Source organism: Paralichthys olivaceus, chromosome 20 (assembly GCF_024713975.1).
Source record: "Paralichthys olivaceus isolate ysfri-2021 chromosome 20, ASM2471397v2, whole genome shotgun sequence".
NCBI classification, from domain to species: Eukaryota; Metazoa; Chordata; class Actinopteri; order Pleuronectiformes; family Paralichthyidae; genus Paralichthys; species Paralichthys olivaceus.
The window spans coordinates 13,690,581-13,717,706 of NC_091112.1; the positions used below are offsets into that span (position 1 = coordinate 13,690,581).

The following is a 27,126-nucleotide window of genomic DNA, read 5'->3' on the forward strand; positions in this document are numbered from 1 at the left end:
TTCCTCTCTATTAGGGTCTGTGGAGCAGGGGTGAATGAGCTCTTCTTTCGCCGTGTATCTACGCTGTGTCTGAACCTTTGACGTCACAAGACTTACTTTCATAGCGAATGCGGAAGCCGATGTCCGAGTGGCTCTTGTCAGTGGAGAAGAGGAGGTACACGAAGTTGGAGGTGCTGATGAGGAACTGGGGAACCTGGGTGCCTTGGTAACTGCCGATCATAGGCGACGATGGGAATCGCCCGTCCCTCACCTCCAGGACGTCATAGTTGACCTCCGTGCGGAACCTGAGGACAGGAAACGGGCATTATTTAACTTGGCTGCAGCTTCAACTGAGATGATAATAGTTTTTAGGAATGTTCTATATTTATACCTGTAAATATCAATATCTACACAGTGGATGTTGTAAAATAAATTTAGCATGAACTGAGACATGGTGTCTTTTCATTTATGCCCCAGGGCCTCAAAGTGTTTTAATCAAATGTTTGGGTAAATAAAAAAATACATACAATTATTTACAAATCCACCAAATTTAAAACCAACTGGACAGATCCCAAAAAATTGATATGAATATACAGTATATTTATATATATACACATATATTTGTGAAACTGGTGTAAAAGCCTGAAAATAGTGCTCATTACTGAAAATATCCATGACAATAAATAAAGTCAGCTTTGAAGAATATTTTTTTCTTTGTTTATTTATCTGCATGAGCTAAATGATCACGGTGCCTCAGGTTTCTGACGTCTATGCTTGAAGAAAACTTTAAGCTTTTAAACAAACTTGTTAACGTTTTAAAATTAAATTCTTTCCAATTTGCACACGTTTGAGCTCCGGGAAATCCTGAAGACATTTGGCACGCTTTGGTGAGTGCATCTGTGCAAGCGCGTGCGTGTTGGTGTGTGCGCGCGTGAGTGCATCCGTTCGTGCGTCTCTGCCTTTGTTGCCAGAGCCACTTCATCTTCAAAGCAATGAATAAATTGCTTAGTTTCAGAAGCATGTCATCTAAATGAAGCGGTTTGTGATATTTTATTGATGTTACATAAAAATTAAAGAGCAACAAACATTTATGTTGTATTCATTTTGCATGGCGTGCGATCGTGGCGGGGATGACGATGAGATGGGCTCGCAAGGATGAGCCGAAGTGAAACGCTAATGTAGCGTTTGATCCTACGACTGTACGTCTCCCTCTCTGTCAATCGGGACAGAGCACCTCCTCTCCCATATCCTCGTTTTCCCTTGACAGACCATCCCCATTTACATACTTGCAGGTCCTGGTCGGAGTTCTATGTGTGTAGATGTGGAGGTGTGTGCATGAACTCTAAGACTGATCCTCTGGGAGTGGGTATCAAATGAAATACGAATGGGCACTCACTAAATAAAACATAGTGTTTTCCTAATAGGAGATGTATGTTAATGTGCATTTGATCAAGTGCATTACCCACAGTAAGAGAAGACAGATGGGAAGAAATTAAAGCAAGTATAGATAAATACGCACACACGTGTTGAAAACATGAGGAGAGATATTTATACTTTTTTCCGAGGGTGGAAAAAGAAGCGATGCTATCTGGGTGACTCACTTGTCGAAGATGATCTTAATGGGGTAGCCTGGAGGAGCCTCGATGATCCATTCACAGTTAAGGGCCTCCTTATAGAGTTCTGGCCAGCCGGGGGAGAGGATGATCCCACTGGGAGCCTTCAGATCCCCTCCACATGGGGCTAAAGGAGAGAGAAGGTAAAAGAAAAATAAAATAAATAACAGCTGATGACAATGTCCATATATGATCCCATGCATCAGCTGGGGCTCATCCCATTTCTTTAACTGCCGTCTATCTAATGTAAATTGGTGACAGCACTTCAAGGTTAACCATTCCTCCTAAGACCGTGCCTGTTATTGCGTGAGTGCGCACAAACGCCACGCGCATACATTATGTGTTCCGACTGCATGAGGTTCTCCTCCTATGCGCTTTTGTCTCTTTCAAATCTGTCGTTTAACCCCTCCCAGGAAAGGAAAAGGTGTCACTGTCGAATGACAGAACATCTCTGATCATTAGCACCAAAGACACTTGAGCACGTCGACCCCTCATCTCACTTCAGCGTGCGCGTGCCGATCCCCGACCAGAACAGGGCGGACAGCTTAGTGATAGTGCCAGCTCCTCGCTCTCTTTGAAGAGGAATGATTTAATCAGCCAACTCAGCATATTGAAGGACATCTATAAAAACGCATTACCCTACAAACACCGGGGTATGATAGATGGTCTCAGAGGAATACAAAGCTGCTCAGGCACACAGGGGGGAAGTGACATGTTTTAATAACGGTTCCTCCTTTGCAGATGAGTGTTGAACCAGATTAGACCCCTTCAGACTCCTCAACACTCAGTCCAACAACCTACACTGGTTGAGGCTTAGCTTTATCTTAGCTTTATCAGCCATATTAGTCTGCTATGTTTTGTTGGAAATAGTTTATTGACTTGTCAGGAAGTGGTAAATGGAAGGTTCAGCAACATGTATGGAAGTGCAGCTCGTCTTCCATATCGTCACACACCTCAACTCTCCTCGATTTATTTGTCCATTTATTTATATCATAGCTTGTTTTCACTTTTCTTATTATTTTCAGATTATTTTCATTTTAATACATATTTTAAATTACTCACTTTAATACATCTGCTCTCTTAGATTTCAAGATTTGTTCTCTTTTCAAAGTTCTTTCTTTTCTGTTCACATTTGTTTCACTTTTTAGTCTTTTTTAAATTCTGCCTTTAATGTTTCCTTGTCTTTGGTAGTTTGGTGGGGGTGTGTAGACAGCTGGGCTAGCTCGTGTTTCTTGTTTTGTAATTTTTGATGCTCGATCAAGCCCTTGCTTTGTGTGTGTGTGTGTGTGTGTCTGTGTATTTGTGTGTGCAGTGATGTTGTTTTACAAGCTGAAGTGACCATTAAAACAAACAGTCACATAGAAGCTTTAGGAGCGAGCACTCCGCTAATGAGGTGAGAAAATAAAGTTTTACTTCACCACTCAACTGCGGTTGTATGTAAAGATTCAGAGAATTTTGTTGATTATTGACATGAAATGAAGTAAAAACAGCGGCTACATGACGTCTTCACGGTGCCGGGAGGAACGATGCACCACTCCTGTGTTTTACTGTGTCTTTCTGTTGATGTGTAGTTTTATCTGAGCGTCTCTTAGATTTCCAGACCTTATCTTGATTTCTACATTTCATTTTAACTTCCATTTCCCAATGCTGTTCAAGACGGTAAGAATTTCAGGTTGGTCGTAATTTCATGGCTTTTTATAGTCTCCGCTTTTTTGGGGCTTTTTGAGTTGAATAAAAAATATCAATGCATATGTTTGGTGGAGTGGTTGTATTATATTTTCTACAAAAATGTAGTATTCACTCAGGGTTGCCAAGACTTTCATAAGACTGTAACTATGCCAACAGCAGCATAAATCTATCTACATGTATCTGTGTTATATTGTATAAAATATAAGGAATAAAAGTTCACTTGTTATATTTACAACGAATGGTACTTTCCCCTACATCAATGTGTGTCCCTGGCATGAAGCTTCACCTTATGCCACATAATAAAGAATAAAAAATTGGTGGGGTGAAATGTTGCCATGGTAACCCCTCCCTTACCTACCTTCACAACGGGGAACAGCGTTATCCCACACCACGTTGCCATCCTTGAGAATGCAGGAGACCGTTTGAGAGCCGTGGGTCTTCACGAAGCCCTCCTCGCACAGGAATGAGATGGAGCTGCCCAGCTGAAGGTTCTCCCCGAAGCGCTTCCCGTTAACAGGGACTCCTGGGTCTGGACACTCGTTGTGGCGAAACGCTGTTGGAAATAACGCAGAGAGAATATGGAGTCAGTGTGAAGCAGAAGACAGGAGAGTTTCTTTACTAATTCACAAAATCATGCTTTTGTTTTAAAAGAAATGAAACTTGAACACAGTGCCACTCTTTTGAAAATGCTAGAAGAACAGATCACATGTAAGCCTGCTGCCATTAATCTTTGTCAAAGATTACATTTTCACTGCAAGGATACTAATTTCCATGGAGAATCTAAAATAATTACCCAAGTTTCTCTAGCAAACTTTTTCCCTCCACTGTCAGCACTTAGTAATGCCGGCGTTTAACAAGAAGAAATGAGTTTCACTTAGTGAGTCACATTGATTCAACCTGCTGCAGTAATTCTAGCGCGTGGGAAACCACAACGTATGCAAATCATCGGCGCCAGATGACACCGCTGAATGATACGTGGAGCAGACAAACGGGGGAAATTGTTTTCACACGTCTGCAAAACTTTACCTATCAGACTTCTTAATGAGGAGGTACGAGTGAGAAAAGGCCGCGCAGTCGCTATAGAGGAGGCATAACCCCAGAACAAGGCATGTAAACAAATACATCACCTGCGCCTCTATCTCTCTCACATAATTTCTCACTCTTGTACACACACACACGTGGCGAGGTGACACGACGTGTGGGTGTTGATAAATCCCTCTTCTGCAGCCATTGGACCCAAACAGAGCACCAGCCACACCTCATCCATCACGATCATCCTATTTATTAACAGGCTGAAAATCCCCTCAATACAGTTTGGCATGTCCTTAATTAACATGAATGATGGAAGTTGTCTGCTCAGCCCCACAACCCCCACGAACAACCTGCAGTTAGACGCCGCCGTCGCCAGGAACCGACCGTCATCTTCAATTAACTGCTCTTGACATTCATTCGCCATGCAGCATCGGTTATTTATGTGTTCATCTAACTTGCTAATTATTGCATTAGCCGCCACGTGTAGGCCGCACTGTGGCTTTACACAGACACCTGCGCTGAGCTGATGCTGTGTTTAAAAATGAGCTCGAGCCACGACCCAAGAGCATTCTGGGTGAGCTAAGTACAGTATGTTGTTAGTGGGTTTAAGAACAGAAGCAGTCTTGAGGGTATGATGTAATTAAAATTAGATTGTATTGGTTTAAATGAATATACAAATATGAATGAGTAAGCCTCCACCGCTACAATAACAATAATCATTAAAGTGTAACTTCGCCTCTGGGTTTTGGCTGATATTCGAAAAATGCCTTGAGAGCAGAGTGATGGGAGGCTGGGTTAAGGCACCTTCCGCCACTTGCTGAAAGTCAAGACCACGGTCCTCCAGAGCCAATGGAACCACTGGGGCTAAACCTCGTCTGAGGGGCATGGGGGTCCTGAGCCGTTAGAACACTAGCACAGGAGGATGTCTCAGTGTGTGTGTGACAGGAGAGGATGGGTCACATCTCTAAATGTAGACTATGTGCTGGTTGAGCGATTAAGTGTCAAGATACATTTGAAAATGAGCGCTGCTTTCCATTTCCCTCTGATGGGAGGGTGTCATATGTAAAGTGATGATGTAATGAAACCCAAAACAGCTGACATTACGTAAGCATTGGTTCTGAAAGATCCGTGAAGATTTGAAACACTAGACAGCATTAGGAACTGAAGCAAGTATTTCATATAAAATAAAACCAACATTAATTTATTCATCAAAGACCAGTCATATCATTTACAGCTCCAAAAACATCTAAGTGTGCAGGATCTTTTTAATGCTACAACTATGAGATACACATACATAGATGTGGGCGGATCAGACAATGTTGTGTGTATATGCCGGGGTTGTGTGTAACTACAAAGATTAGTAACTGGGACATTTTGTGCAGTTTGTAGACATCCACGGATTAGTGAGATAAAATCTTTATTCTTATTAATTTAGAGATGTTGTAATCTCCGTGAGACTCACCTTGTAGAACAAAGGTTAAAAAGAGCATATATTTTACATACACTCCTTTGGTTGGAGGGAAATGACGTTATTGTATCAGCGAGGTTTCATCACTATAACAGTATTACTGGGGTTTTATAAAAAAGGGCATTGGACACTTCTATGGGCACGACTATAAATACCATGACTACCTAACTAATTACTATTACTACTACTAATATGTTCCCAAGCAGCTACATGCCAGAGTCTTACTGTACTATAGTGAGGTAGACCAAGGGTGAGAAGTACAAACTAGAGGTTTTGAAAACAAACTGTCAAAATAAAAAGAACATTGTATTGCTTGCATGAGACTCACCCTAATCTTTAAGACAAGTCGTATTGAAACAAACCTCCCGACGGCACTGTGACTATTTATGAATGGCTTTGTTTGTTTGTAAGGTTAGAGTTGGACTCTTTGTTCGCAGATGTTTATTTTGGGGTGCGTAAAAAAAAAAAAAAACTTGCAAAGATTAGCCTCATTACACAATAGTGCATATGCATTGAATACAATAATACCGCTGCCAACCCCTCACAGTACAGTATATCCATGAAATGGGCTTACCAGCACGCAGCCAGCATGTACTGTGTACAGAGTATAAAACCCTTTCTGGAATTTCCTCAGAAGTCAGCAGTTACCCAGAATTGAATTTAATGAGCGCTGCCACAATTTGAGTGTCAGGTAAGGGTGCTGCATCTTTGTCTGCGTTCTATTTAAAAGTCAAGTCTCTATTTAGACAACAGTTTTTTTTCTATATAACTGTGCATGTGAGGATGAGGATGGGAGGGAACACAACATCCAGTCCAGTTTGTTACAACCTTTGAAACTTCTGCCAGTGAAGTACTTACTCGTAAACGTGATGTTAAAGCCTCTGTCTGTGTAGGTGTGGTCAGTCAGGAACTCCAAACGTGCCACGTGGGCACTAGTTGTTATGGGAGGAGGCAGGACGTCACCAGAGAAGGTACCGAGGATCGGAGACTCAGCCTGACAGACGGAAAGAAGGGAAGGAAATCTTGTTGAGATCGTACATATTATACAGGCTGCTTTTCCTACTGGGAGCACAGCTACTGATAGACAGGCCAGTAGATGAAGTTGCACAGAGAAATACAAATAACTGAGGACAGCAGCTTATAATTCAACACTACCTTTCCTCCATCTTTGATCGAGAGGAAGTCAAACTGTTTCTCCATGCTGAGATCGTTGAAGGCCAGATTGATTCGGCTCTCGGGGTTGGAGATGATCAGCCACACACAGTGCATGTTGTTTCCGTACTCTTGAGGGTAGTTGGGAGACAGCAGCACCCCGGAAGGAGTGGTGAAGTTGAAGAAACAGGAAACTGTCGGAGTGATGAAGAGTTGAAGAGATGAACAATGAGTATTAAAACATTTGATAAATTTTTCTGAATCTGCATAAATCTACTTCATAAACCACATCAGACATCTAAAGATTCAGGTGTACAATGACAATAACCTTGCAAAAGAGCAAATGTAAAAAAGAATATCTGAATATCCAGATGCGGACGCAAAGTTGATGGCCATGGTTAAAAGGGGGGATTGACATGTTAGGTCTTTAAAACTGCAGTTGGACCCTTCCGCTGTCACTACCAGGTCTGAACATCACCTGAGGGCTGGGGAGGTTTAAACTGGTGTAAAATCCTCCTGTTTACTTGAATGAAGGGGATATGAATAAATATCTCTAATACCTAATGCACACAAACAACCTGGCAATGACAAAGACAAGCCTGCCGCATTGTGTCTACACGACTACAACATTTTGTTAAATGTTAATCAAATAAACATTCTCTCCCTTTATGATGTAGCCAAGCTGACTCTGGTGCCAGGAGCCACTGTCAGTCAGCTCAGTGATGTTTATCTAGATAATGCGGCTTTTTGTCCACCCTATTATCTCATCAATAATACAACAGAGGGTATTATCTGCATGGTCAGCTCTCTTTTACTTTTTGCCCTCATCCTCTAACGCTCTCACGCTCTGTGTTTGTCTTTCATGGCGTTAATTAGCTAATAAGCCCCCCTTTGTTTCAGAATCCGCAGCCTCTGCTCTGCAAACTGTCGGGATAATCTGACCGTTTATTATTTAGCCCTCCCCGCACTGATCGGTACCAATTTATGCACCCACATGAGCAGCGTTGTCGTGTGTGTGTGGGTGCACACGGTGTACAGAGATTGCATAAGACATTCGGGAACTTACAAACACAGCTGGGTTTCTTAGCCGACCACTGGTTGTTCTTCTGACAGGTGATGTTCTTCTTACCGACCAGCTCAAAGGCAGGCAGACACTCGAAGTACAGCCGGTCCCCGTGACGGAAACCTGTCCCCTCCCGTTTGCCATAAGCTGGGATTCCAGGATCTCCGCAGCTGCCTTGGTCGATTTCTGAGTGGTTAGAGACAAGCAGATTACTTACTATGTCAGACATAACGATAATCAGCAATTTCAAGAAGGGAAACATTAACTGTGGGTTGTATAAATAAAGACCTCTCCCTATTACCTGGTGTCGTAGTAGAGATTTAAATTTAAAGGTCACGATTTAATTTGCACTATCCAGCTCCCTAACTGCGCTCACTTTAACTCCTATATTAAATGAAATTGTAATGTCATAGCAAGTTATATTTAACACCATTAATAATCAGGCGGGGGGCCTGTAGCACATGAGAAGAATGTTTTCTCCACTTTCCTTAAAAATATAGATATATATCAAATAGAAGAGGAGGGCTTCTCATCTGAAGGTTATTACTGACTGTTGCCTCCAGCAGATATTGACAAGATGCAGCTGCATAGATAAGAAGTGATCTGGAGATGCAGAATCACACATTCAATCCAAACATATCAAACAGTGACTTCAACTGAACACAACATGTGTCCGTAGAGCACTGATTTTTTTTTAAAACCCTACCCTATGCTGAAACAGAACTTATGTCCTACGATCACACATCTTCCTCCATAAGTAGAGAAACAGAATCAAAATTATTCTCTTACAGGAAGCATCGGACGCCATATAAGAGGAAGAACAGTATGTTCTCTATGGATTATCTGTGCCAGGCATGAAACGAAATACAGCTTTTCAGAAATGTTGCTTCTTCCTCCAATACTTAGACAAATGATCAATCTTCATTTAATATCTAACAAGAAGTAAGGAAACAACATTAAAATGGTTTTATTTAGCTCTTATATCTTCCTTTTAGGAATCTTTACAGTATTGATTCTACTGAAGCTTTTCCAGTCTTATTGACCACTCAAAGCAATTTACAGTACAGCAGTGATCCACACACACACACACACACACACACACACACACACACACACACACACACACACACACCAGTGCTTCTATATGCAGCACTTTTTCTATCACACACCATTCATACACTGTCAGTGCAGCTGTCAGGGGCAGTTTGGGGATCAGTATCTTGCCCAAGGACACTTCAGACCGGAGGAGCCGGGGATTGAACCATCTGGTTAGTGGACGACCCTCTTTACCTCCTGAACCGCAGCCGCCCTGTAGATCCAGTGTCTGTTTTCAGATATATATCAAGTTTTTGGTCCTACAGTTCAGTCTTCAGATGATTTTCACAACTTCTTTGAATTGTGGACACTTCCACTGAAAAAAGACTGCTGCCTCATCTGATGCGCACCAGGTCGTCAGTGCACCAGTTAAATTGGATTATCGACACTATAAACTGTTGTTTTAGGGGAGTGTACCATTACAGTTTCTCTCAATCAGATGTGACGGTTTTGATAACGTTAAAAGTTAGGTATAGTGTAATAAGCAATCTGAGAGTCCTTGCTCTTACGTGCACATGTCCTTAACACTAACTGAAGTTGAGTAATGTGTCCTCAGCTGTACAGTGTCATCAGTCTGGTCCTCAATTCAGTTCCTCCTTGTTTTGCATAAGAGACATTGTTCCTGTCTAGAACCTTAGACCGGATGCATATAACTGAATGGATATTAGCAATTAACTATGACTGACTCAGTGTGCAGGGTCATTACAGGCTGACAGGAGAGACTAGCTTCTATACTTCATGACGATAAAATCAACGTGACGTCTCATCATGGATTTAATTTTTTTTCTCCCTTGACGTTACCTTTACTCCCCCCCCCCCAAAAGAATGTTACTCACTCATCTTGAAAAAAGTGTCCCTTATCTAAATCTCTCTATCTCCCTGCAAATGTATCCCTCCCTTTACTGAGTGTTCTCACTTGCACAGGAAGCTGATGTACGCACTTTCAGACAGAAACCCACACACACGCACCTCCATGACCATCCTTCGCCCTTAAAACCGCACACGCCAATTTCATTATGCCGAGATTTATGCGTGTCATTTCGCTCACTCACTCTTCTTCCTACTTTTCTGAGGATGCAGTTTGCATGTGGGAATGCTGAGGCATCCTATCGAGGCATCCAGATGGGGAAACACAGAGAGCGAATAAGATCATCCATCCAGGAAATGACGGCAGGGCCTAATACGATTTTAAATCGCACCAGGGGTGATGCTGGGTATAAATCCATACCCAGCCCTAATGATGATCATCATTTAGAACACATATTTAGAGCTCACTGCTGTTTGGATGTATGGCTATCCGGAGGCGGCCTCATTCACAAGACAACTCATTGATCTTACACGTGGAAGTCACCTTTAAACGGAGTGGAGCGCTGAGAGCGACTTTTAAGCCGAGCCTGAGGGGACGAGGAATGAAGGGGAATGTATAAGATCCAAAACAAACCAGAACTGGGAGGAGAAACCAGCTACAAGTGAGACACAAGAATACATATGCATGCAAGTGCCAAAAAACACACGCACGCACAATCATACAATCACCTGTTTGACACTGCAACAGATTCACAGAATTAAAGTAGACGTTTAGGGAAAATGGGGGATAAAAAGGAGCGAGGCCTTTGAATTGAAGTCTTTTGTGGACTGTGTTAATCTGCTGTTATACATATGTTCGTGGATGTATCTGCGTCATCGTGAATAAGATGATCTCTCGGGCGCAACATACACAAAGGCAGGAGTGAGCCGAACTGCGTTTGATTGTCATGAATAAGGGAAGAGACGGAACGGTATGTTTGTTGTCGCCCATCTCCTTGACATTCCAGGGTAATCCGAGCGCAGTTATGGTACTCAAACTCACATTACTGTCAACAACTGCGTTGCAATTGCATGAGGCTTAGGGTGACATAAGGACTTTAATAGTCAAGTATATTTGTGTAACACACTATCACGTATAATACCTCGATGGACGTCATATACCTGCATTTCCATTTGGACCTAATTCTATCAGCACCTGCATATCTCATTTGTGGGAATGAGATATATTTGGTATTTTTTTCAACATATTGTAACTCATGGCACAACATGCATCATCATAAACTCTGCACACTGCACTCTACCGACTCTACAGCCCACACTGATGCTGAAGAAAATACTATCAAGGGCCTCCGGTGCCAATCCAAATGACAACGCCGATTTCAGTGCCTCATTTAAGGAATGTGACAATTTAATGAAGCTGACGAAGCACCGGATATTCGGCTCAAGCTATTGATGAAGAGTTTGGAGTATTTTGCTGTGTTAAGAACTGAGGTGAAGTTTAATTCTTTTGTGCGTGATGTAAATTTGTGAAGTGTTTTGCACCTATTTATATTTGTATTCACACTTAACACGGTAAATCTCAACTTCCTATTTGCCTTTGCAATACAAATCTGTTCTTATTGTCGTTTTCTGCTTTTTGTAAGATAGCAGTTTGGAATACACACCAGAATCAGCAAACGTTACACTACCCTATGACCTCTGTGTCCTCCATATTAGAGCCTCCTGTTGGTGCATGCATTCATACATACATTTAAATGTTTTCACATTACACACACTCACAGTGTTGGTAAAAAGCCCTACAGTGGTGCTTCAGCCCTGCACATATTTTCTTTGCAAGCATTACAAATGCAGCTGAAAGATTGAGGCCACTGCGAGAGCATGTGCAAAGATGCTGATGGGTAAAGAGGAAGTATGTGTGTGTACTGGCATGACGACATTTGCAATCACACTTGATGATCAGCCTTAAAATACAAGTAATTGAGAATGCAAATTAGATTTTCGGTTGCTCCAATCTGGGAGGTGAAGTGGTTCAAAGCGCCTCTTCCCCTTCATTAAGTAGAACTCATTGTTTTAATTACACTTCGGTGCAGCACGCTGCTCCACTTTCTCTTTTATTTTTACTGATGAAAAATAAGCATCTGTGGGCAAGAGAGAAGACGCGCTGTGCTTCTGAGATCAAACCTCACAAACAGACAAGACAACACACGCATACACAGATTCGCAGACTCACACCGTTGCTCACTTTTGTCTCATCACGTTTTCAACACAGTATACCAACACATGAATTCACATTTGGTGAAGCGTAGACACATGCACATACACTATCGGATTAGGCAACAGGGCAAATGCATCATCTGTCTGCAGTGACAGATGATTGTTTCTGACCAGTTTATTTTTTAAAGTAACTGCGGCAATTTGTGTATAGTTATTATTGAACTGTCAATTTGGGCTTTCATTTTCGTTGCTCAGAGTCGATCAGAATTTAAAACAGCTCACCTGCAGAGCTCCTTTGTGTTTTTTTTTATTTTCATGGAGATGTCTCTATTCATATGTTTTATGTAAAAGCTTTGTAATCTACCTGCCATGCGGCACACGGCAGGTAACACGGCTTACAGCACCTTGCCTATTTTCGATGACACTTCTAAGGTCCTTTAAGTCTTTCACTAGACAGACGCAGCATCTCTAATCCTTATGTTTTCGAAAGCAAGCAGAGGATGATCAAAATGCAGGGAAGGGCAACAATGTAACAGTCACCTGAAGCAAAATGTGTCAGAGCTCATGATGTCAGGGAGACACAAAAAGACATTTAATTCCACTCGAGGTCGTCTATGAAGCACCTAGACAATATTATCGTTTCCTAACTGACTGTTTCTGTGAAAGTTTGAAATGATGAGGCACCACAGGGTCGTTTGAAAAAGTTCCAAAGACAGAAAAAAGTCACAGGGCCGCCACTTTTACATAACTTTACCTCATTTGATGCTACTTGGGAGTCAGCTGAGACGGGTACCTCAAACAAGTCAAACTATTTTCCTGCGCATCCAACCAAGTGACACCATGGACGTGTGAAGGGTCCTTACCTTCGTAGGAGACCTTGAAGCCGAGGGAGCCGCTGGTGTCGTCCGTTTTGAAGTTGAGCCACATCTGGTGACTGGTGCTGACCACCAGGTCTGGAGTGGTGGTGCCGGACAGGCTTTAAAAAAGAAAACAAATCCCTTTAATGTTGGATCTGAATATACTGGACGTTTGAGCTACATGTAGGTGTGTCAATTATGAAACCAGGATAAGTCATGTTTTAGAATAATTATTATAACATATTAGTGATCATAATATAAGCACTATTTGCACATGTTTCTACTCCATCATCCATCAGCCAGCACAAATAAAACCTGACGTTATAGTGACTCCAGTGAACATTTTAACACATGAATGTGTTGTGGATTTCATGTTAAATGGATAAAACTGCCATACTTGCCCATCAATCTAATTTAAAACATTATTTTGTAAATTTCTTAAAAATGAAAGACTGAAATCCGTCATTTAACCAAAAAAAAATCCTCCTTGCTTTAATTATGCTTGAGATGTCTCTTCTTTGGTTGGAGTTTAACGGTGGCCCAGCCAGAGTCCAGACTTAAAACCCCACTGAAAGTCTGTGGAGAGACCTGAAGCTCATAGTCGCTTCCCATCATTCAGGAGAAGCCTGAGAGGATGTGCCTGAGAAAGTGGGATAAACTGCCCAAATCCAGGTTCTCAAAGCCTGTAAAGACGTTACCCGAGTAGACTAAACGCTAACTACTGCCAGGGGGATTCTTGAAAATACTGAATTCTGGGTCTGAATACTTGAGTACAAGATATCAGTTTAGAACATGGCAACTCTTTCGAGGGTTTTTTTTTTTTTTCCCCGTTATTTTTTTTATTTTTGGTAGTTTTCCCTTAGTCCAGTTGAAGGTGAAGGGCAGAGGATGTGGCACCTTAATAAACCCTATGAGGCAAATCATGGTTTTAGAATACAGGCTTTTTTTAGATTGATTGAATGATGCATTTGCTCAAAGGTATAAAAACATGTTGTCATTCCTTCATAGTTGGTTGTGACTAGGGCTGTCACAATTACAAAAATAAGTATAGGTATTTCTTGTGACATCTCCTAGTTGTCACTGTGGTTGAAAAGGAAACACAGCAATTTTATCCATTAGCAATTCAATCTTAAGCGCAATACAAGATGCAGGAAGTGATGGAGTCTGAGTATTGTAACTGTAAATATTCAACTATCTGACTTCCCCCATCAAAGATAAGTGCTCTAAAACTGTTGCAGGCACTTGCAGGCTGTGAAAACCCTCTAATGCTAAATTGTTGGTGCCAGGAAAGTGGGGAAATGAGGGCAGGATCAGTCAATGCCGCAGACGTAATTTAATCCTATCTGAATAGTAATTCCACCCAACTCTAATTAGTAAGTGCATCGCTGCAGAGTAAGTGATTAAGGGTTCTACTTTTAGTGGCGCTACATGGGAGTAGCAAGGAAGTAGTGTCTGGATAAGTCGGCTCTGTGTTTTTGTCCTTTTGTTAATTCTGTGAGTTTCTGTCAAATCGTCTCTGCACGTGTGGGAGGAAAAAATCAATTATGTAGCGTGTTCATAGAAGCACAACGGTAGAGACTGCATTGCCTTTGACAAAAATATGCTTTTATTAAATGCTTTTCATAGGAAACCTGATGATAACCACACAAGAGGATGAAGATCTGACTAACTGACAAAATTGTATGAACCTAACATCACATTTTCTTTTTCGGAACTATTTTATTATAAACATGGAACTGAATCACACTAGACACTGTGTCATATTTTATCTGCAAGATAATTGTTATAATGCCCATTGTTCTTCTCATTGGCCTATTTCAGGTAATTTTCTTTCTTATTACAATTATGTTCCTCCCTCATTTTCCTGATGGAAATAAAAAAACGTTTGGGGAAGATTCCCACCAAATTGTCCTTTTCCATTATCAGACTGTCACTGGAAAGTGTCTTTCAAGTGAGGGGAAAAGAGGGGACTTGATTGGTTGTGACTCACTGCCTATTAACCACCACATTTATGACTGTGCTGCTGCGGGGGTTACGCGCCTCTGACCGCAAAGTTACAAAAGAAATAATTCCCTTCATTCTGCGCACGCTTGCCTGCACCGCTGATTCACAAAAATATAGTCCCGAGTAAAACTGTGCTGATAGCTGCAGTATATTCTCCGGCTCTAAACTGTCGTGGTTTGTTTGTGCGAGAGAGCACGTCCAATGACAGAATCGCTCGCTCTACTTTCATGTCATAAAAAAGTCCATAACGGCAGAGGTACTCCTTAATTGAATAGATTAGGTCATTTTCAGTTTGTGTGGTGAGGAAAATATTAAAGTGAGAAAAAGCTTCACACATCAACGAACCCCTCCTCCACAAACTTTTCCCTAATTTATTTCCCAACCTCCTCCACTTCCATCCGGGCGAGGCAGCCACGCATAAAAATAGATCTATAAAAACTTTATTAACGTGCTAAATTCCAGCACAATTAATAACAACATCCTGTGAATTGTTAAGGAGCATCTGCTATTGCAAACTCTATTAGTGTGCATCAATATGCAGTTTGCAATGTTGCACCACATGGCTGTGATCTTGTTTTTAACATTGAAAAGAGTGATGATTGACAATGTGGTGCCGCATCTATTTTTCATGCACGACTGCATCAGGTGGTGATGAAATGAAAGAGAAACAGTACAACAGAGAGATAAAGGGCTGGAGGGTAAAGTGGGGAGCGAGGGGTGCTGCTGGGTGCAGGGAAAGTGGAGGAGGAGGAGGAGGAGAGGGATGTGTGCCAAGATGGAAGAAAGGTGAGAAGAAAAGAGAGAGAAAAAGACAGAATATGATTACATGGAACATGAGTCACGAGAATGAAAAGCACTGCTGGAGACGGTGGTGCAGAGTAAAAGCCAGAGGAAGTTAGAGAACAGACGGAAGATTAAGGGCGAAAAGGTGGAGGTTGAAAGAGTCACTCACACGTGGAAGATGGTCTTCTGGTCTCCCACCACCTCGCCGTCTCCCACCGTCAGGGTGTCGTAGCCCCGCTCCAGGTCAAAATCTTCAAATGTCAGCTTGATCACCTGAACAACAGTGGGGACATCGCCAAACCATAAGAGACAGACATGTGAACAGAAGAGAAACCTCTTCCCATCTGTGACTTTCCATCACTCTGTCCATCAGTCTATTATCTCTCAATCTCTTCTGAGTATTTGTCTTGCTCATTACACGCTGTGCATATGGTATCCAACACATCTGTGCGCTATCGTCAATTTTCTTTCTTGCAAATACTCAGGAATCTTCATTAAATATGACTCCAATCAGAATTCAATGCCTTCCCGGTGTGTTTACTTTGCAACATCTGACTTCCAGTCTGGCGATTATAAACTCTCTCCCAATAATCAGATATCTGATTGCCTGCCAGACGCTCTGCATGACCCCTACTCTCTGCTCATCAAATCAGCCGGTTGCAGACACGTTTGTGGCCAATTTAGTCAGACATACAACGACTTTTAAGCACATCAGGGATGTGACAGGGGACTTCAAGTTGTCCACAAGGTGAATATATGCATCGTAAAAGGTCAAATGAAAGTTTTTAAAGATTTAAATATTGGATTTTAAGTTTCAGGAGGAAAAAGATGCATATTAATTTCATTTTATGAGTGTGGGGGAAGGGAGAAAAAGCAAAGAAAAATAATAAATTTGCCCTGGCTGAAGAAAGCAAGGGGTGAGTCCAATAAAGACAGACACATATATAAGATTTCATTATGATAGCACGTAATGTTGACAGATAAAGACAAAAGTGCAGAGTAATATGGCAGACTAAAATATAAATACATTTAAAAAAAAGCAAAAGATGGACTTGCTTTGTCTCCGATTTTAAATTAGCTGCCACTGATTTCCGCCAAATTCCTAATGTTTTCAGAGGGCTGAGAGAGCAAGGCCTAATGAAAAAGCTTATATAAATGCAAATTGCATTCTGTCCTATGTTAAACCCGGTGCCTAATGAAAATTGCCAAGGTGGAGAGGAGAGATGGATGATGTGCAGGAAAAATAGGTCCGATCATTCGATAAATAGAGTTGCATACACCAAACTCATCTCACATCTGCTAGTCAACAGGTGAGGCTCAAAGGCACGGACAAAAAAGCTATTCATATACACACATATATATAGATGCACACTTTCTATTGTTTTCAACCTCTAAAAGTATCTGTGATATTTTCGTCTTTCAGGAACAAGAGACCCCATGTCCCTGAAGATGACGTCTAACGTCAATGAAAACTAAAAATGTCTGCATTCGCTGCCATCAGGACATTATGAAGCAGCAAGAACCCACATTAGTCATGATGTCGCAAGGTGGGATTTAGGTCTAAAAGGGTGGAGTCACACCCCTGCCCATCTCCCCGTGTGCGGTTCCGCCGCGGTCCCCTGCCCGACCCGACATCTCCTCTGGTCCGGGACGGACGGGCAGGAATAGAAGCCCATTACGTGTCTAAACAGAAAGAACAGCCTCGCTCCATCTTCATCTGGACCAGACACGGAGCGAGAGACAGCCCAAAAGTACTATGGTCTGTTTCAGCAGGCTGCCTGCCAGGTATACCCAGGGGTGTCTGTGTGTGTGTGTGTGTGTGTGTGTGTGTGTGTGTGTGTGTGTGTGTGTGTTTCTGTGTGTGTGTGGTGGGGCGGGTGGGGTTGCGCTGCTATCGCACTGCCTCTAACCTCACACGGCCTCTCCGTCACTACTGCAATGAGCGAGCAGATCTGTACAACCATTTTGTTTGACTTCAGAGAAGGATCTTTTGGCAGGAAATAGCAGCAGGGTGGCCTTGAAAACAACTTCAAAGTCAATGGCCTGAACAGAGCAACTATGACACATTTCATGATATCCTCTGAGCATGCACTCAAAACCTCTCCATTAGTCTTCTCTCCGTTCCTACTCTTCTCTTCTCTCCCTCTAACAGCTCTCTTTTGTCTCCTGTCGGCTCAGGTCCAGGGTTTTTCTTTCTTTACCCCTTTCATTAGCCTTATCGTTCACATTTGTCCACGAGTCCGCCTTTGTCACATGGTGGTTTTAACAGACCCCCGAACCTCCTGCAGTAAGCACCTTACCCCTGAGGGTCCACTGGAGTTCCTCCATAACAGTTAATTAATTGTTGATGCAGTTCAACACATCTCTTAAACCGTTTTTCAATCAACCAACTCCTGAGAATGTCCAAACAATTAGGTCTGGAGAATCTCTGGAGTTTGCCTTTCACACATGAATGACGCAGCAGAAGACTCTCTGCTCAGACACACATCTTTGGAGCTTTCAGGTGAGGAGTGGTGCAGCAGGCAGAGGCAGGATGTAACTATTAATTTTGCTGCGGAGATCATGTGGATTTGTTTACAGCACACTGACACCGGTGTCAGCCCTTATTACCAAAAGCTCTCCTGACATCGTCGCTGGTGTATTCTATGTGTGAGGCTCGGCATTTTCATTTTGTTCTCATTTTTGCATCTGTCATGTCAGAAACTTCATCAACACGCCCACTCGCTCTCGCATTACCTGAAATTCAGTGCATGTCTGGAAGTAGCTAGAAAGACATCTCTGGATTATGTGATTAGTTGCTAAACTAAATAGCTGCACTGCTGCTTAACTTTCTTTTTTACCTTAGATGTGTCTGCAGCTGCGATGACCCAGGTGCAGTTGGCGTTGTTGTCGTACTGGACCGGGTAGTTAGGAGATGTGATGACACCGCCTGGTCCCCTCAACTGACCTCCACACATTGGTGCTACAAGAGAGGACACAGAGAGTTTGGTTAATGTTTAAAGACACATTCCTCCTTTAGAATCCACAGAATGAAGCTGCGGGTCAAACCCTGTGTTGGATTTCCTGTCAAATCCACAAGTCATGATGCTGTTCGGCTGCAGAGTCATTCCTCAGCTAAATCAGCCTCAACACCTGTTAATGTTTCTTATCACTCATACTAGCAATTCTATATGTTGGCTTGCATTATGTAGGGCAGATCCAAATGGTGGGGACTGTCAGACCTTGGTAGAGGTATGTATGCACTCTACTGAGTTCCATTCTACTTTAACTTAAAGTGTTTCTGACTAAGCTGTAAGCATCACTTCTGAAAACTGTCAAGTGGTTGCTAATGACATTGTGGCTATTATCAATATATAAACCAAAGAGCAATCTAAATACAATCACCTGCACAGCTCAATTTAAAGACCTGACCTGCCAATTTAATGCGGTGGAATTAAAAAGAGATTTAATCAAAACTATAAATCATCCATCTATCCATCTATTATCTATAATGTTTTACTTTTTAGCATCAGGGTAAAAGGCGGTTGAACCATAAATCACACAGGTCTGAAATGTACTGGAATGAATATTGTCAGGCTAAGAAATGTAGGTATTTTATTATGACAATAAAACTAACGAGAGGATATCAGTCTTTATCATTCTCTGCTATTGTTAAAATGGGTCACAGTACACAAAATCAAAGCATTAATAAGATTGGGTACATCTTAACTTGTGAGTTGGAAAAAAAACTGACATATCATATACATTATAAGTATCACACTTTAATATTCTCACTGAAACTAGTGGGGGAGTCGTTTGGAAACCAAGCTTTTAAGGACAATGTGACTTTTCTTATCAATGCCCGAGGGTGTCTGCATGGCAGAACTATTCAAAAACCCCTTCAAATTAAAACAGAATTCATAATGAGCACATTGAGGGGCATTAGTGTGTACTTGTGTACAAATGTGGGGGATAACCTGAAGTATTTAAAAGGGCCTGAACCAGTTACCCTGATTTTAATGAGTTATGTCTGTAAAACAGGACCTTTGGGTGTTCGAGACCCACTCAGTGGCTCAGTGCTACACCCCTCTCCCACCAAATCACCCCCATTTAAGTGAACAGAGAACTTTGCTGAAGTTAAGGGGAGAATAAAGTAATTAATATGAGTTGTGCTGACAGTGAGGGTGACCTTAATGAAAATAATACAGCACAGAAAAAGCCCAAAGAAGCGATCGCATCCACTCCTATTCCCTTTAATCATGGGGATCACTGTGGCCGACCGGGCCCACCCAGTGTGTTCAGCGACAGGCATATAAGTGCTTTGAGATAACCAGCAATCAAAATCAGTGTGACCAGCAAGAAAGTATGAACAAGAAGGTAACAGTGGCTTTCACATCAAGAGAATAGTTTTGGCAGCAGGAGATTAAGTCTTTTTTTCCAGTGCTAATGATAGTCGGTTCGTTTCCCCCTTTGAAATCATACCAGCGTCAGAACTTGTATAAAACTTCTAAATTTACATTTTTTAAATAAAAAGCATGGCAGCACTTTAGGTATTTTATTGCCCCTACATTGCCCCCTACCGGTCCTGTGTGCAATATCTGCTGCAGGTGCATTGCCACTTATGTACCACTGCACCACGCTTAATCCACAGTTGAATGACTGGAGTTACAAAACATTGGCAAGGTAAATATAACGTACGATGTGGTTTGTAAATGCAACATTTTAATGCATCTAAAAACCGAGCGAACGGCCCAAGATTTGGAGGGATTCAAGATAGCTAATGCTAATTTAGGATGCAGCTCTTCAATTACTCCTGGATGACGTCTGATCTTCATTTCGAGGCAGAACAAAAGTGACAAAGGTTAAATGATGATGATGGAATGTGATATTTTTAAAGGGCAAATTGTGCTGACATTTTTGCAGATGCCATGTCAATCTTCAGTTTTTTCTTTACATGAAAGTGAAAAGCAGCTGATGGTGATAGTTGTGCCCTGCACTCAAAAAAAGGATCTGTCCGTTTTTTGTGTCATTATTTTGGTTTAAAGAAGAACAGACGACAGGTGTGCCAGAACCAGCCCCTCGTCACCGTGTCTCATGTCCAAAAATCATTTTCTTTTTATGACTGATGGTCTTAACTGAGATGAAGCACATTCAAATAATCCCTCTCAAATCATGGCCATCTCTTCTAAGTGCTGCAGTTTAATTCTGGTCAGTCTAAGACAAAAGAGAGAGTGGGGATTCTTTTTAAAGGACAACATTGTTAAAAATGATTGCACAATGATTGAATTGCACAAACCCTGCAGGTAACTACACTATTATCTCACAGAGGTTATGGTGTTCAGAAGCATTCTGAGGGAAACTGGTACAAAAAGGGTCAATGCAGATGAAAAATCACAGTTATGAAACTATTTCGAGGTAAGTACAAGTCAGACTTTACTGTTAATAACCTACTAATATAATCTCATATTTGCTCTTCTTTAAATCTTCTTTCTGATGCTATGATGTATTAATTAATGTCAATCGTGGTGGGTGCAGAATTGTTTGGCTTAATTACTTCAACCTTATATCATTCAGTACTTTGCAATTACGAGACTATTGTGGAGTAATGACAAAGCATTTAGTGCTGTTGGATCAATGAAACAAACAATCAAACAACAGCACATTGCTGTGACTGATTTTCTTTTTTTCACACTTTGGGCAAAAAGTTCATGGTGCAACATTATCAATCATTTCTATTTGGCAAACTGCTAAATCAAAGTTCAATGTTATAAACGTTATAAAATATGTGGCTCCTTAGCAGCTGACTGCGTCTGTCAACCATTCGGTTCATAGCCAGTTGCTGCCTTAAAGCTCTGTACAGCTGAGGAGAGCAACTGCATCACTGTGAATAACCCCTCTGACTTCACCACATTGCTCCCATAACATCATCTCAAGCTTTGATATTAGAAACACATTGATTATAGCTGCTTTAAGGGGGATTGACTAGAAATTGTTGATTTTGTTTGGCTTGTGTTACCTTTTTGAATCTTTCCTTTTTTATTTAAACCCTATGGATCTTTTTTGTGTAATGTGACAACTCTTTCTGTCTGGATTGAGTGTGTTAAGATTAGTATTGACGCGGAGAGCTCTGTTGAATTGAAACTTAAAAGAATGCCCATCTGGACCTTTTTTTTTTGCAATGCATTTTCCAGTTGGAGGTCTAGTTAGTAATGACCGCTATTACTAATACTCTGATGTCATTTATTAAATTAAAGTATTGAATGTAGGATTTATATCAATATACAAGATCCAATATATCAAATTTCCAGGTTGTCCCTTAGAATCTCTGAGGCTTGTGCACAGTTTGTCTGTGTGTGTTAGAGTGTGGATAGCAGAACCCTTCAGGACCAGACGGGTCAGGTCTGGTTTGCAGAAGCATTTTGAAATTATATTCTGGATGGGAATTGTCACATTGGCTGGGCTGTCTATTTGATGTTTTATGCTGAACGTGCCTGTAATCAGGGAAAACATCTGACTGGTTGTGTGTGACTGAGTGTGAGAAGGATGGGGTCACTAGCATACACTGACCATTGTGCATTGTCCCAATAAGGCTTTTCACATTATTTTGGACCGTTATCATTTCAATACTGTTATTTAATTATCATATCTTCATTGCAATGTCTGTCATTTTTCACAGCACAATTAGAACTTTTAGAGAGAATCAATTCCAATCTTTTAAATTCACTTCACTGAAGCTTAGAACTGAAACTGAGGAGAGCATGAACATCAGGAGCACCGTGCAGGGAGCCTGACCACTTTCCCTGCCTGTCACAAAGTGGTCAGAAGGAAGACATGACTGATGGGCAGCGCCGCGCAAGCATGGCTAAACAGCGGGAAGCAAAAGAATGCTGGCCAAAGGTCAAAGTCATGCCAGTCACAAAAAAATAACAGGAGTATGGACATATAAATGGAGGTCATATTGAGAGCGCACACACACACACACACACACACACACACACTCTTACCTCTGCAAATGGGCCGATCGTCACTCCAGCCTACGTAGCTGTCCGTCACTCTGAGACAACTGATGCTCTTTGAGCCCTGGAGTTCATAACCCTCATCGCAGGAGAAATGCACTGTGGCTCCTCGCCTACAGAAAAAGAAATTAACATCAGCACCACAAATCTTTCCTGTAAAAAACAGCATTTGGCATGAGCACAGATGATGCATATGGAACAAGAAAAAAAAAGTACATATAAGCTGACTTCCTGGCTGTGATTTCCAAAAGTGCTGCATTGTGGGAGATGGATGTTCCCCATTTGTCTCAGTTACAGTTGACCACTGACAGAAACAATGGCTCCGACAGGAATGGAACTCTATAATCCCACTGGTAATATCGCCGTCCCGCAGAGGCAGCCTATTAGTGTGCAGCGGCTCAAATGGGAGCATATTCGTTTTAGTGTACACATTTCTCTACCTGGTTTGGTTGCAGTGGTTTTATGGGGCATGACGCTGGATAATGTGCTGTAGCACATTGCAAGATGCAGTTCCCGATTTGGTGATAGTGCCCAGTGAGTCCTCCCAGCGCACTGCTGATTAAAACTCACGTCATTTACAACAAACTAGGAGATCAATTTGGAATAATATTGGAATGTGCCCCTATCAAAATTGACACTGCAAATCTGAGACTTGCTTATTATAATAATTCCCGTTTTAAAAACAATCTTACTTTAAAAAAAATTGTAATTTACGACTTCAAATTAACATTAGAAGTAGGAACAACTTTTTATTTTGTAACACAAAAACAACTGTCACAGGGCACTTGTAGCTGAATGACTGAATAAGAAAATCTTGTGCTGAAGGTTGAAGTTGCTTATTTGAGGAACCTTCATACAAGATACAACACAATCGAGAAGTGAGGCAAATTAATCCAACAACATAAAGAAATGACCTTGATATCTTGTTTCATAAACCATAAATATTTATATTGCATAATAACACTGCATAGCTCATGGAAATATACATTAGTCAAGTTATAAAACTGTCCCTAAAAAAAAGTGAGGACTCAAAGAATTTGATTCATCTGATTGTCTATTATTCATAATGCATCAATCAACCTTTTCTTGTTCAATAATTATTTTATCTATTTAGTTAGAGATGACACTTTATTAAATTAAAGGCTTCTGAAATCATTCTTCACTTTCTTTTACCTGAAGTCTGAGCCTTTTCTTTTCCCTCGATCTGGGATCCCTGGGTCTGGACACATGTTGTGTCCTTGGGCGACACCCATCTGCGACACTAATGGGAAAAGACAGAGAAAAAAGGATTAAGGACAGATTGTGTAACAGTTTGCTGTATTAGAGGAAACTGACATGCATATCAAAATGCCTGGGCAAGTCCTAGCAAGAGGGGATTAAATATCCAGGGGTAGAAGTGTCAAATCCACATTTCCTTGTTTAATGAAAGGAAAGAAAGGTTGTTGCACATGGTACAACTTTTTTTAAAATATGTCTCTGTGGCAGTGGACCATGCCACCGAGTTCCCACCACGACAGCCAGAGACGAACCAGTCGAACCATTTGTCGCTCAGCAACATCTTCATTTAAACTTGAAACACAACTCAACTTAAACGTAAGATGTCCAGCTCTTTCAGCTGGACCTCTCGCTCTGCAGCTCAGTCACCTTGTGAGTCTCTGCGTCTCTTCCCACGTCTCCGCGTTCTCTCAGTGTGTCTCTCCCCTGAGGCAGTTCCGCTGCTGCTTTTTTAAGCATGAGGATCAATCAGCTAACAGCTCTCACCTGTGCTGACTGATCCTCTGTGGTGCAGGTGGAGGTGAAGGGGCTGGGAGAGCCCCTTCACCTCCACAGTCTCTTAATTTCTTACTTTTGCCTATTTTGCCTTTTTGCTACTCTCAGTTTGACTTAGAGCAGATCATCTGTGTTTGCACGTTGTGTGACCTCCTATATGAAGGTGCATAATGAGTCCCTAAAATGATGGTGACCACTGACTTCAGACCAGACACATCTCTTTTCACTAACTCAAGATTGCAGTGCACCCACAATGCACCAGACCATATTAAATACGACCATCACACTCATGGGTGCTCAGATGGGTGCAGGTGCATATATGGAGGCACTGGCATGGACACTTGTTTTGTGCATTGCAACACCTTGCATCAGTTATTATTCAGGGCCCTCATAGTTCTGTTTGTTGTTAACTTCCTGCCCTCTGGTCGCCAATAATCACCTGACGCCGTTTTATCATTACAAAACAAATGTAAGGTACAAAGGCTGATGAGCAGAATCAGTGCTACAGCTCCTATAGTCTTTTGTTATTGTCAAATGAGTGCTTGATATTTGCACTGCACTTGTATATATCATCTCGTTTAGCACACACCTTGACCCGCTTAACATTTCTCATCCAGAACATTTTATCCCAGAGCACAGTCCAGGTGCTGCTCTGTTAAATCATGTCACTGGGTGCAAAAGACTGGAGGGCAACGTGCCAGGAGGAGTCAAATAAACCTGGGCAAGCGGGAGAGCCCATATGACGGACTGGGCGGGGTCACAGGTCCGCGGGGCCAAATCAATGCGACACCTGCTCATTGGACACGGTCCAAGTTTGATGCGAAAGTTGTAAGGGGTTCAAATCTGAGGCTGGTTGCTACTGTCAGGGCGAAAGAAATGGATGAGAGGAAGGACGGCAGAGGGATGAAGTTAACTTTGATTAAAAGATGGAGGAGGAGAATGTTGATTTACATACTGTGGTTTATCAAATCAACAAAACAGATTGAACCCTATATATGATGTGAACATTGTAAGATAATCAATCAATCAATATTTCATCATAGCAGTGGGTTAAAGCAGTGACATTGTGGGAATGTTCCAGTCAGCAGTCAATAGATATAATAAAGTACTATAATTTTGTAATTAATTCTCATTTATGTAATTCATGGAACATGTTGCTTTAGGCATTACGAGATATATATATATATATAAGATTTATTATTCTGAGAGACCCAGGTACAAACTGTGGCTTTTACAGTTTTATAAAAAATTATCCAGGTAAAAAATATTTTTTTTCTTTTCATTAGGGGTCATGGGCAGTCAAATAATGTGGACATTTTATACATAGGGGAGAGCAAAGTGGAGAAAGGTATGAGGAAAATAAAAAGCATTAAGGGACGCAAATGAAAGGAAAGAAGAAAAAGTGATTTTTCTCTGAGAGACACGAGGATTAAAAGCAGAAGATAAAGTGGGAGGAGGAGGTGGATAAAATGATTTAAAAATGGCCTTGAGGCAGGATTACCATTAATGCACCTCTCTTTTTGTTTAACAGGTTGTTCTTAAACCCTCTAACATCCATCTCTGCACGCCGCTCTCGTCAGGTGACTAGCCGCCGTCAAGCTATTAATGTCCCAGATGTTCAAATAATTCTGGATCGGATAACGGTGAGCAGCGAACTCAGACAGGCGGCGAGAGAGGGAGAGAGAGAGAGAGAACAAGGGCAAGGAAGACTGCCATGGTGAAGAGCATCCAATGCAATTACTGCTGTCTATTTACCATTAGAACAGCATCTCCGGCACAGACAGTGCGTCCTTTGTGTTTGTACCTCTTAAAGTCAGTATTTACCCTTTTCTCTGGCCAAGGAGTGAAGGAGGATAAAAAGGAAAAACTTTTAAATAACAAGGAAGTTTGGGAAAGTGAGAAGATGAAAAGGACTCTGGCATCTTCTCTCATAGGAGGACACAAACATTGTGGAGTCGACAGGCATATTCAACGTGTCAGGGTTGTTTTGTTTCCTGTTCAGACGCCTTGAGTTACTTGTACAAGTATTATTTTCCACAGTTAAGTCAGTTAGAGAGTCACATCTGTTCTTTACTGACAACACTGAAACTGAACTGAAGAAACCTCTTGGATTAACTACTTCTATCAAACATTGTAGTTCTCTCTCCCTAAGGAAAAGATAAAATTATAAAAGTATTGTCCTGTCCTAATTCAACCCTTAGCACTTTGCATGTTGCGGTGAAGGGGTAGTGTTGTCCCATTTCTCTACATGATGTAGGGGTAGGGGCCATCTAGACGGAATGGGTAGACATGGGTAGATGGAAATTCCAGAATGCTTTACAAAAATATGGTGACGGCTGTGGGTAACATGCTCATAAATGTAAGTATGAAATAACCGAATATCTTAGTTTATTCCAATAGCAAATGCAAATTTTATTTCATCCCTGTGACAAGCGTTTCAGGAAAATCACTATTCACGCCATCACACCGAGGATGTAAACAGTCTGACTGTAACACACATACATCCTAAGCTTTACCAGATCACAGGTGCATGAAGTCACCAAAGTATCAAATGAACACACGCTCCATCCATGATCATAACTTCTGTACAATTGTTTAGAGTATT

At 41.5% G+C, this 27,126-nt stretch overlaps 1 protein-coding gene across 2 annotated transcripts in view; it reads right to left on the reverse strand.

Moving 5' to 3' along the window:
- csmd2 (CUB and Sushi multiple domains 2) overlaps window positions 1-27,126 on the reverse strand; it is a 235,903-nt gene that overhangs the window by 97,318 nt on the left and 111,459 nt on the right. Inside the window, exons 1-12 of one of the 2 annotated variants that reach the window (XM_069516258.1) lie at window positions 24,396-24,522; window positions 23,925-24,012; window positions 22,740-22,864; window positions 18,597-18,718; window positions 15,926-16,029; window positions 12,976-13,088; window positions 8,000-8,182; window positions 6,937-7,127; window positions 6,640-6,775; window positions 3,640-3,834; window positions 1,581-1,719; window positions 97-284 (exon numbers count right to left, since the gene is read on the reverse strand). In XM_069516258.1, the coding sequence (XP_069372359.1) occupies window positions 97-284; window positions 1,581-1,719; window positions 3,640-3,834; window positions 6,640-6,775; window positions 6,937-7,127; window positions 8,000-8,182; window positions 12,976-13,088; window positions 15,926-16,029; window positions 18,597-18,718; window positions 22,740-22,864; window positions 23,925-24,004 (1,576 nt within the window). In that variant the 5' untranslated portion in view covers window positions 24,005-24,012; window positions 24,396-24,522. Of the gene's footprint in view, window positions 1-96; window positions 285-1,580; window positions 1,720-3,639; window positions 3,835-6,639; window positions 6,776-6,936; window positions 7,128-7,999; window positions 8,183-12,975; window positions 13,089-15,925; window positions 16,030-18,596; window positions 18,719-22,739; window positions 22,865-23,924; window positions 24,013-24,395; window positions 24,523-27,126 lie in introns of those variants that run through there. The other variant, XM_020090893.2, reaches the window with a different exon arrangement.